General features: G+C 38.9%; 1 protein-coding gene, 1 long non-coding RNA gene and 1 other non-coding gene across 4 annotated transcripts in view; 2 read left to right on the forward strand and 1 right to left on the reverse strand.

Moving 5' to 3' along the window:
* Window positions 1-371: 371 nt before the first annotated feature.
* Window positions 372-474, reverse strand: LOC127740285 (small nucleolar RNA R71). Its single transcript, XR_008000964.1, has one exon. It is a non-coding gene; the product is annotated as a small nucleolar RNA R71 (small nucleolar RNA).
* Window positions 475-8,704: 8,230 nt separating this feature from the next.
* LOC110272995 (putative callose synthase 6) lies at window positions 8,705-10,294 on the forward strand. Of its 2 annotated transcripts, XM_052262619.1 has the most exons (6): window positions 8,705-8,925; window positions 9,013-9,046; window positions 9,213-9,445; window positions 9,675-9,771; window positions 9,856-10,007; window positions 10,181-10,294. In XM_052262619.1, exons 3-6 carry the CDS (start codon window positions 9,342-9,344, stop codon window positions 10,212-10,214), a joined length of 387 nt encoding a protein of 128 aa, XP_052118579.1. In that variant the 5' UTR covers window positions 8,705-8,925; window positions 9,013-9,046; window positions 9,213-9,341; the 3' UTR covers window positions 10,215-10,294. The 2 variants fall into 2 exon arrangements, with proteins under 2 accessions (XP_052118579.1, XP_052118580.1); XM_052262620.1 differs by lacking the exon at window positions 9,013-9,046.
* An 87-nt stretch (window positions 10,295-10,381) lies between these two features.
* Window positions 10,382-12,322, forward strand: part of LOC127748307 (uncharacterized) — a 2,286-nt gene continuing 345 nt past the window's right edge. The window contains exons 1-3 of the long non-coding RNA XR_008010255.1: window positions 10,382-10,493; window positions 11,444-11,869; window positions 12,138-12,182. This is a non-coding gene — a long non-coding RNA (uncharacterized LOC127748307). The remainder of the gene's footprint in view (window positions 10,494-11,443; window positions 11,870-12,137; window positions 12,183-12,322) is intronic.

Raw genomic sequence — 12,322 nt, forward strand, 5'->3', positions numbered from 1 at the left:
CAAAGAGGATGCTTGGTGATTATACTGCACCTACTTCTAATTTTTATGGAAGAAGCATCTCAATCCCTGCTATTGGAGTAAATAATTTCGAGCTAAAGCCTCAACTAGTTGCTCTGATGCAACAGAACTGCAAGTTCCGTGGACTTCCATCAGAAGATCCCTATCAGTTTTTTACTGAATTCTTGCAGATCTGTGATACTATTAAGACTAATGGAGTAGATCCTGAAGTCTACAGGCTCATGCTTTTCCCCTTTGCTGTAAGAGACAGAGCTAGAACATGGTTAGACTCACAACCTAAAGATAGCCTAGACTATTGGGATAAGCTGGTCACGGCCTTCTTGGCCAAGTTCTTTCCTCCTCAAAAGCTGAGCAAGCTTAGAGTGGATGTTCAGCCTTCAAGGAAAAAAATGGTGAATCCCTCTATGAAGCTTGGGAAAGATACAAGCAATTGACCAATAAGTGTCCTTCTAGCATGCTTTTAGAGTGGACCATTTTAGATATATTCTATGATGGACTATCTGAGCTTTCTAAGATATCATTGGACCATTCTGTAGGTGGATCCATTCACCTAAAGAAAACTCCTGCAGAAGCCCAAGAACTCATTGACATGGTTGTAAATAACCAATTCATGTACACCTCTGAGAGAAATCCTGTGAGTAATGGGACGCCTCAAAGGAAAGGAGTTCTTGAAACTGATGCTCTGAATGCCATATTGGCTCAAAACAAAATGTTGACTCATCAAGTCAACATGATTTCTCATAGTCTGAATGGATGGCAAAATGCATTCAACAGTACTAAAGAGGCATCTTCTGAAGAAGAAGCTTATGATCCTGAGAACCCTGCAATGGCAGAGGTGAATTACATGGGTGAACCCTATGGAAACACTTATAATTCCTCATGGAGAAATCATCCAAATTTCTCATGGAAGGATCAACAAAAGCCTCAACAAGGCTTTAATAATGGTGGAAGAAACAGGCTTAGCAATAGCAAGCCTTTTCCATCATCTTCTCAGTAACAGATAGAGAATTCTGAGCAGAGCCACTCTAGCTTAGCAAATATAGTCTCTGATCTATCTAAGGCCACTTTAAGTTTCATGAATGAAACAAGGTCCTCCATTAGAAATTTGGAGGTACAAGTGGGTCAGCTGAGTAAGAAAATCACTGAAACTCCTCCTAGTACTCTCCCAAGCAATACAGAAGAGAATCCAAAAAGAAATTGCAAGGCCATTGAAATAATCAAAATGGCCGAATCCAAAGAGGAAGGGGAGGACGTGAATCCCAATGAGGAAGACCTCATGGGACGTCTCCCAGACAGAAAGGAGTTCCCTATTGAGGACCTAAAAGAATCTGAGGCTCATATAAAGACCATGGAGATTCCATTAAACTTCCTTCTACCATTCATGAGCTCTGAGAACTATTCTTCCTCTGAAGAGGATAAAGATGTAACTGAAGAGCAAGTTGCTCAATATCTAGGAGCCATCATGAAGCTGAATGCCAAGTTGTTTGGTAATGAGACTTGGGAAGATGAATCTCCCTTACTCATTAGTGAACTAAATACATGGGTTCAGCAAACTCTACCTCAAAAGAAACAAGATCTTGGTAAATTCTTAATATCCTGTACCATAGGCACCATGACCTTTGAGAAGGCTCTGTGTGACCTGGGGTCAGGTATAAATCTTATGCCACTCTCTGTAATGGAGAAGCTAGGGATCTTTGAGGTACAAGCTGCAAGAATCTCATTAGAGATGGCAGACAAGTCAATAAAACAAGCTTATAGATTGGTAGAGGACGTGTTGGTAAAGGTTAAAGGCCTTTACATCCCTACTGATTTCATAATCTTAGACACTAGGACGGATGAGGATGAGTGCATCATCCTTGGAAGACCCTTCCTAGCCACAGCAGGAGCTGTGATTGATGTTGACAGAGGAGAGTTAGTCCTTCAATTGAATGGGGACTACCTTGTGTTTAAAGCTCAATTGAAATTCCCTCCAATGATTTACCTAAGTATCTCTATCTCTATTTCATGCTTTATTTATCTTTATATTCGAAAACCATTATAACCATTTGAATCCGCCTAACTGAGATTTACAAGATGACCATAGCTTGCTTCATACCAACAATCTCTGTGGGATCGACCCTTACTCACGTAAGGTTTATTGCTTGGACGACCCAGTGCACTTGCTGGTTAGTTGTGCGATGTTGTGACAAAGTGTGATTCACGTTTGAGAGCTCTAAGTCTTTGGCACCATTGTTGATGATCACAATTTCGTGCACCACGTGGCACGCTAGGAGCTAAGCGTGACACGTCAGTACTAAATTCCAGAAGGGAGATCCAAGCATGCATGTGGGCGTGGCACGCTAGTACAAAATTTCAGAGAGAAAAATGGAGGACACAAAAGGGGCGTGGCATGCTAGGTTGAGTGTGGCACGCCGGATCCATCAACTACTATGGGTGTGCCACTTGAAGTCGAAGGCGTGGCACGCCAACTCACTACCTCAAGAAGAACCTTCACTACGGCGTGCCACTTGGTGTCGAAGGCGTGGCACGCTAGCTCCAAAAGTCACTTTGGTTTGCCACTTGAAGACCCAGGCGTGGCACGCTAAGCTTGAAGAGTGCACAAATACATGGGCGTGCCACTTGAGCAACATGGCATGGCACACTGGTACAATGATCCAGAGAAGAAGCTGAAGGCAATTGAAGACTGGCGTGCCACTTGGTGTCGAAGGCGTGGCACGTCAATTCCAAAAAGTCACTTTGGCGTTCCACTTGAAGGCCAAGGCGTAGCACACCACTTACTGGAACGAGACAAGATCATGGGGGCGTGGCACGCCAACCTTCAGGCGTGGCATGCTGGTATAAGTTTCCAGAGAAGGTGGAAGAGGCCAATTACATGGGGCGTGCCACTTGGTGTCGAAGGCGTGGCACGCCAATCACTATTCTTCACTTAGGCGTGCCACTTGAGCAACGAAGCGTGGCATGCCAACATCATTCAAAGGCCAAAGCTTCATTAGGGCGTGCCACTTGAGTTTGTGGCGTGGCATGCCAAACAGAAAAACCACTCACTCACAAAGGGGCGTGGCACGCCAGACCCTAGGCATGCCACGCTAGTGTAACTTTCCAGAGAGCTTATCCAAGCACACAACAAGGGCGTGGCATGCCAGACCCTGGGTGTGCCACGCTAGATCAAGATTCCAGAGGCAAACAAAGTGGAAAAATCAAAGGGGCGTGCCACTTGAGCTCGAAGGCGTGGCACGCCAACACAAGAATTCCACTATGGCGTGCGACTTGAGTTCGAAGGCGTGGCACGCCAAGGTTGACAAGGGACGAGCGTGCAACTTGAAGGATTGAGCGTGGCACGCCAAGCCATTTTGAAGGGCACGTGACACGCTGATGAAGCGCCAGCCACACGCCAGCTAAGGAATCACGTTTATTGAGTGCTTTCTTTCCCTCCAAAATGTAATTTTCCCTTTTTCACTTTTGTAATTTCTTTATTTTAACTATGAGTAGTATAAATACCCCCAAAGAGTATTGAAGAGGGGTCAAGTAGTTAGTTATAGATCCACTTTTACATTCCACTTTTGAGTACTTTCAAGCTATGTGTAGCTAACTTCCCTCTCATTGAGAGAGGGAGCTCTGTTGTACTTGATTGATTGATAATAGTGAAATTCTTCTTCTCTTCATCTTCTCTTGATTTGCTAGAAGGAATTTTGTTCTTAATGCTTAGTGTTCAATTATCTTGGGAAAGAGATTGAATGAAATTGGGTTTCATGGGAACCTTGGGAAAAGAAACATGAAACCATGCTTGAAATCCCTTCTCACACTTGAGTAGAATCTGAGTTTTGGTGATGGGATACGTGACATATAATCCCCCCTCTACCTGGCTCTACAAGGGTGTGTGGTATAATCAGGGACCAAGCACATCTCTCTTCATGAGCAATTAGACCAAAGAATTAGCTATTGATCAATATCTGAGAGATTGAGTCACCAAGGGATTAGGACTCAATCAATCATGATTACCAAGAGGTCAATGAGTTGTATGATTGAAGAAGATCTAAGCTAGATTTGATCCAAAGAGGCAACATCTCCCAATCTCAATGAATTCCCCCATTCTTATCTATCCATTTCTTTATAGCTTGATTTTACATTCAGCAATTCCCCATTCCCATTTACATTCAAGTCATTTATGATTCAGCACTTTACATTCTGCAATTTCTATTTCTACACTTTATTGCTTTCCTTTATACTTTAGTCATTTACATTTATGCCATTTACAATTCTGCACTTAACAATCTTATTGATCCGCTTGACTAATTCATCAATCAATTAAAACTGCTTGGATTTGCTAATCTCTGTGGATACGATCCCACTCTACTGTTGGTTATTACTTGGTGATAATTTTGGTACGCTTGCCAAAAGAACTCGTTCACTAAATTTTTGAAAAGGGGTAGTGAATCGAAGTCATCAGTGACCGGTGCTTTACCTTTTACATACATCCTAAAAAGGAGAATTAGGAACAAAAGATTTCAAGATCATACGGCAACCACAAAACAAGATCAAAATGAGGAAGCACAAATAAAGTGAAGAAAATTTGAAATTCTTAATTGGAAGCTTTCAAAATAGTGTGATTTGAGATGAAACAGTGTGTGTATTCCAAATGTGCACGCAGTTAGAACACACACACCAGTCGATTGAAATAGAAATCGCAATATTAAAACAATCAAAGTTCAATGCTTCTCAATCAAGTGCTTAAGTTGCGAGTTTAAAGAATTAATCATGGAAGCAACCTTAAGCAAGCACAAGAAATCAAGGAATGAACATTTGTAATGTGATCACTCAATTCAATTGCTAAGATGAACAATGAAAATTGAATTTAACTAAGAACAATGCATTTGCAAACAAATCACCCATCAACAAAGGATCAAAAGTTATGTAAGACATGGGTGTTTGGAGTTTCAAGTTCCAGAAATAAGGGAATGCATTGGTAAATTCAAGTTGATCATTGGTGCACAAAATTGTAAATCACACTTTTCACAATTCGTACCACTAACCAGCAAGTGCACTGGGTCATCTAAGTAATACCTTACGTGAGTAAGGGTCGAATCCTACGAAGATTGTCGGCTTGAAGCAAGCTATGGTTATCTTGTAATTCTTAGTCAGGATATCAATTATAATTATCAGTTGACTTGCAAATGAACAAGAGAGCATGTATTAAATAATACTTGTTATGCAGTAATGGAGAATATGTTGGAGTTTATGAGTTGCTTTGTCTTCTGAAGCTATGCTTTCCTACTGTCATCTTCTTTACGCACGCAAGGTTCCCCCTATGGCAAGCTGTGTGTTGGTGGATCACCGTTGTCAATGGCTACCATCCGTCCTCTCAGTGAAAATGGTCCAGGTGCGCTGTCACCGCACGGCTAATCATCTGTCGGTTCTCACTCATGCTGGAATAGGATCCATTGATCCGTTTGTGTCTGTTACTACGCCCAACCCTTGTGAGTTTGAAGCTCGTCACAGTCATTCAATCCCTGAATCCTACTCGGAATACCACAGACAAGGTTTAGACTTTCTGGATTCTCAAGAATGCTGCCAATGGATTCTAGCTTATACCATGAAGACTCGGATTAAGGAATCTAAGAGATACTCATTCAATCTAAAGTAGAATGGAGGTGGTTATCAGGCACGCGTTCATTGGTTGAGAATGGTGATGAGTGTCACAGATTAATAAACCACTATTTTATGGTTTATATTGTGTTTTATTGAGTGGTTTTATCAACCTTTTCACCCACTTATTCATATGATTTGCATGTACTTACAATTCCTTCCTAAAAATATCTTATAATTAATAACTTGCTTCCTAACGACCTTTAAGTTGTATATTTTTATCTTCCTTCGTACCATTCGATGCCGTGATCTGTGTGTTAAGTGTTTCAGGCTTCATAGGGCAGGAATGGCGTAAGGAATAAAGAGAAAGCATGCAAAAATGGAAGGAACACAAGGAATTGAGGAGATGACCAGCGAGAAGTCACGAGGTCACATGGCTCACGCGACCACGCGAAATAGAAGGAATTACTGTGACGCACTCGCGTGCCTGACGCGACCGCACGGATTGGAAGCTGCACGAACAACGCGAAAGCGTGGACAACGCGCACGTGTGGTATGAGAAATGCTGAGTGACGCGAACGCGTGGACAACGCGGACGCATGACGTGCGCGATCTGCAGAATTACAGAAGTCGCTGGCACAGATTCTGGGTCGCATTTCAACCCCGTTTTTGGCCCAGAAACACAGATTAAAGTCAGGGAACATGCAAAGACTCAAAGAAGAAAAATCATTCATTCATTACTCAATTTTAGGTTTTAGATGTAGTTTTTAGAGAGAGAGGTTCTTTCTTCTCTCTTAGGATTTAGGATTAGGATTTCTATTAGGATTAGAATTGTTTCTTCATACCAGGTTCAATAATTTATGTTTCTCTTTTATTTTTGTTTACTTTGAAGCTTTTATTTGTGTTTGATTTATGTTGCTTATTTGGCTTATGAACTTTTCATGTTAGGGTTTTCTTAATTAATAAAATTTGAGGTATTTCAGACTTATGATTGTTTTCTCTAATTTATGTTATTGATGCTTGGGCTCTATCCAAATTATTTTCATTCAAGTAGATTTTATTCCCTTTTGGCTTTGGTTGATTAATTGGTAACTCTTGAGTTGTCAAACTCAGCAGTGGTTGAAATTGGCAGATTCTAATTGATCTAGACCGCTCTATAGCTAGTATTCCCAGAGGGATTGACTAGGACTTGAGGATCAAACTAATTAGTCCACTTGACTTTCCTTTGCTTTAGTAAAGGTTAACTAAGTGGGATTAAAACCCAATTCTCATCACACCTGATAAGGATAACTGGGATAGGACTTCCAATTTCTCATATCTTGCCAAGAGTTTATTTTATAGTCATTTATTTATTTTTCTTGTCAATTAAATAACTTGTTCAACCCTTTCAAAACCCCAATTTACAAGACTCATAACTAATAATAAGAACACCTCCCTACAATTCCTTGAGAAGACGACCGAGGTTTAAATACTTCAGTTATCAATTTATTTAGGGTTTGTTACTTGTGACAACCAAACGTTTGTAAGAAAGGACTTTTGTTGGTTTAGAAGCTATACTTGCAACGGGAATTCATTTTGAATTCTAGACCACGCAAAAGTTCTCTCTTCAAAATGGTGCCGTTGCCGGGGAATTTCAAACGTGTGCCTTATTATTGGTTATTGTAAATATTTTTCTTTTACTTGTTTATTTGTTTTTGTTCTCCTTTCTTATTTCTGATAACTACTATGAATTCTCACCCCTCTCGCTTTGAGTTTGGTTCTACTTTTGTTGCAAGGAATGGAAGCTATAACAGGACTATGCATCAAGGTCTACGCAATCATGGATGGATAGAGCCAAGATGATCTGATCACCCCTTTAGGCAACAACACCCTCCTAGATACCATGGACGGAGACCATTCTACAATGCATACCCAACTGATAGATTTGGTGGACCCCCTTGTAGCTATCAACATGCCCCACCCTATACTTAGAGACCATCCTCTCAACATAACTTCAAACTACCATACTCACAAGTTTCTTTTCACCATTCACTACCACATGATCCTTATCCACCCCAACGCCAATCCAATTACTCCAAGAACCACCACTCCCCTATACACCATGTTCACATTCATCGAGCCAAGAATCACAGGTTTGCTTCAAAGAATCAGTAAACCAATTTAATGCAACCCTTCATCAACTGGAGCAAGCAATAAATCAATTATCTTCTAGAAATTCAGACACTCAACAGACTCCCATGGCTTCATGTGGGGAATCTAATGAAGAACGCAGCACGAAAAACACACTAGAAGCTCCAGTGGACAGCATAGAGCATAACTTCGTACTGGAACAAATAGAGAAAGCTATCATTGTAGAAGAAGAAGAGTTGGTTGAAGATTTAGGAGATGCTGAACCTCCGCAGGAATACAGAATTGTGGAGAATTCCGTCGAAGACGTCACAATTAATGCTAAGGAGGATAGTGCACAACCCCCAAGACAGGTATCTTATGAAGAATTAGACGGAATTACCCAAGACTCAAGTTTTCCTAATGATGATAGTCACCACTCAAGTTCTCTTAATAATGAACTTGCATCCGCAAGTGAATTCTTTGAGACTAAAGAATCTTCCCCAAGTGAATACAAAGATGATGCAGAGGTCGACTTTTCTCAACCTCCTAATTATGACTCAAGTGATGAGGAAGATATAGAAGACTTTGACCAGGACATGGCCGGAATAGAAAAGGTTTGCAAAGAAGTGGAGGAATTCACTGAAGATCACAAGGGAGTAGAGCTTGCAGAACCACTGGAAACACTTATCCCAAGGCCACCGCCACCCAACTCCAACTTCAAGTGGGTAAAATCCTTGACTTTTATCTTCAATTTTCCACTTGAATATGGTTTGCTTGAGACAGATGGCCAGCTTACACTACAAAAAAACTGGTATAAAATGGCATCAACAAAATGGCATTTTTAAAATACTGCCGTTATATTCATAAATTAAGGCGGTTTGTGTGGCTGCCATAATTTATTGGTGGAAAGCGGCGGTTTTTTAGTGAATTTGGCGGTTTTAAACGCCAGTATCTCAGGTTTTATATTAGGGCCTAACGCTTATTTTACTAATAAACGCTGTGCTACTCAATCTATCGAAACTCCATGGCAAAGTGAGAACCAGGAAGAAACTCCATCGCAGCGTGAGATCTGCGATCTCATCCACGATGCTCTCCTCTGGCGGCAAGCTCCTCCATCAACGCTTTTCTTCCAGCTGCGATCTCCTCCATCAAAGTTTCCTGCTCCATCGTGTTGTGCTCTGTGAAGCTTCTCCTTCTCCATCTTCGTTGAACTAGGTTTATATACAAATCCACATTCTCTTCTTTTAATTACTCATATTTTGTATTTGCTAATTGTTACTACTTCTATATCTTTAATGCTAGGTTTTGATTTTCTCTTTGTTAGCAGAAATTGGGGGTAAGGTCTTCATGAAATCCCTTCGATTTTTTTCTTACATGCATGTATACAAATTTGCATTCGTTTTACGGTTTTGATTTGTAAATATGCTTTTGGTTGGTGATTTACTGATTCGCATAGCACGTGTTTGATGAATTGCTTGAATGCTTATCTTTTTTGTTCCAAGGCAATCGAAGATTCTAGAATTTCGATGTGGTTTTCTCCAAAAGCTATGGGAATTCGATGTGGTGGTTGAAGGAATTGGAGAAGATAATGGAGTGTCGTAGCAGCAAGCAAGGGTCAGAAGGTTGTGCGGATGTTCTACGGTGTTGATCCATCGGAAGCTGGGGCGGCGTTTGCATACCGGGAACCGCTCAAGGAAGCTGCTTGCCTTCTAGGTTTTGTTACATATATTAGCAGGTACTTTTAAGTTTTAAAGCTGTTTGATTTAAAGAGAAAATAATGCTGAACTTGAAAATCTTTTTTTTTGTCTATGCATTTATTTAATCATTGTTGTATGCGATATATCTCTTTTTCAGACATATCAACAAATTCTTTTATTAGCTTGAATGATAGCTACATGTATTCAGCAGTAGTCGAATGCTATGATAGCTGCATTATGATGTTGATTTGGTTTTGCTTTCTCCAGAGTCATGGAAAATCTTCGTCTCAACACCAAAGAAGGAGGACAGAGATTTGTCAACATAGACACTAATTTTTCTGTCAACAAATCAGTGAAAGAGAAGGTAGTCTTCACAAATAAACTCCGGTTGATTCGCTGCATTATTCTTTGTGATTTTGTTTACTAAGTCTTTGTTTCTTCTATGTAGGTTATTAGGCTTCATTTGCTTTTAACAGTAAAAGAATCAGCTATAAATGTGCCTCAAAATCTGGATGCTCGCCGCCGTATCACATTCTTTGCAAATTCCTTATTCATGAATATGCCGAAGGCTCCCAAAGTTCAAAACATGTTGTCCTTCAGGTTAGTCATTATGATTAACTGATTTAATGACATGAAAGTGGAAAAAATAGAATGAATATTGAAAAATGGCAAGTGCCAACTCTCTTAAGTTCTTAAATATTAAAGGCACATAATGTTTGTTTATTTTTCATTGATGCTACTATGATTGGAACTTATGTAAGCTTTTTCTTTAGTGTTTTGACACCATATTACAAAGAAGATGTTTGATATTCGATTGAGGAACTTAATAAGGAAAATGAAGATGGGATATCAATCTTATTCTACTTAAGAAAGATATACCCTGGTGAGTTTGGATTTATTTTCTCAATGAAAATGTTAGATGTACTTAATATAACAAAGTGATTCTCAAAGAAGTAATGGAATATCCCATGTAGGAATTCAGCGCTTCGTGTCGCCTACATAGATGAAGTTGAAGAGGCAAAGGAAGGGAAATCACAGAAAGTTTATTACTCAGTTATTGTCAAAGGAGGTGAAAAGTATGATGAGGTATGGACAAATGTTCAAGTTTGAAGTCTCATTTTCCAATTATGATTCACCTAAATTTTCTAAGAAAAGGATAAACTAAGTTAGATAAAAGGATCTAGTTGAAAAATGTTTGCACAAGCTTCCTGGTTAAGAAATGGTTTTATGTTGAATTAACAGGAAGTATATCGCATCAAGCTTTCGGGTTTACCAGTTGAGATTGGTGAAGGGAAACCTGAAAATCAAAACCATGCCATTATATTCACTCGTGGTGAAGCCTTGCAGACCATAGACATGAATCAAGTAAGTTTTCTTTGGAGTTAAATTGAATGTGTTAAGTGGTATTTATTTTCTATGTAATTCAGCACTCTTACTTTCTCCTTTGTATTTTAAAGGATAATTACTATGAAGAAGCATTCAAAATGAGAAATGTGTTGGAAGAATTCCGAAAAGATGGTTTTGATTAATTCAACACTCTTACTTTCTTCTTTGATTAATTTATTTCTAATGAACAATTAGTCTCTTTTTTTTGGCACAATCTTATTGTATGGAATGGTATGTCCTTCTACTCTTGTATGGAAATAAAAGCACAAAATGAGAACAGGGCTTCGGGACTATGGTTGACTCCTTCAACTTAACTACAAAAATCTCCCAGTTACTTTGTAGCATGAATTTTTTGTTTAAATGATTTAAGGATCAAAATATATAATCAACTACACACTAAGGAATAACAAAAGATATCATAATTTGATCCCCCAGTCCATACAAGCTCCAAAGTATAACTGAAATCTTGTCTAAATTTTAAACTAACAGCAATGGCAATTAGTTGCACAGAACGTTAGTCAAAGTTAAATACTATTATCTAGGAAGAAAGTTACTTATAGACATTTCATTTTGTGAAAGTGGATGTGAACTAGAACTTGATTCCTGTGCAGCTGCTCTTTGATCCATCTTTTTGTCCATGAAAAATGCAGGTTTTTGTGGAAGTGGCAACTCAATTGAATGGCTGCTAAGATATGTAACAACGGATGCCATTGTTGGTCTTGCATCAGGATCTTGTTGAACACAATACACCAATTTGAATGCACTTAAGGACTTCAATTTCTGAATAGTTATTTTTAATATTTGGGTCTAATATACTCAATGACATGTTATCCATCCATTGTCTCCAAACTTGTAACGCAGTAACCTCCCACAATCATTATATAAATCATCTACTCTTTTTTTTTGTCTCTTTTTATCTTGTAAAAAAAATTATAAATCATGGCAAACAAAACTTTTAACTTCAGTGTTCTGATTCTTTTTTTTTTACAGTTGAATGATTCAAGATGGGATTCAGATTATGAGAAACTGTGGAAGCTTCCACCAAATCATGGCTTTCTGCCCTCCTAATTATACAAGTAAGAATTCTAAATTTTTGTTGCCACTTTTCAACCAAATGCATACTGGGTCTGATTTCTATCTCAAGTTAGCTCTCATATACAAGCTAGAGTTTGATTACCTAGAGTTTTATTTTGATTTTTTGATTCAAAATCTGGTATTTGGTCTTGCCTTGAATAACTGAGTTCACTAACATGCACCATGTTACTGCAAGTTTTTTTTATTAAAATTACAAGTTCTTTTTTATTTAATTAAATAGCTAAGCACATAAGACTTCTTTTTGGGCAGTGTGAGACTGTGTCTGAGCCAGGAAATAATCCTACCAGTGGGAAGGTATATTAAAGCAAATTTCATTACCTCCAGTATAGTTATTGCTATAATATTTTGCTTAAAAATGGCATGAATTTATAACAAAGATCCATGTAAAGTACTAGATATTTCCCGAGTACTGAATATTTAAACCAGATTTATTC

This window comes from Arachis duranensis, chromosome 6 (genome assembly GCF_000817695.3).
Source record: "Arachis duranensis cultivar V14167 chromosome 6, aradu.V14167.gnm2.J7QH, whole genome shotgun sequence".
Taxonomy (NCBI): Eukaryota; Viridiplantae; Streptophyta; class Magnoliopsida; order Fabales; family Fabaceae; genus Arachis; species Arachis duranensis.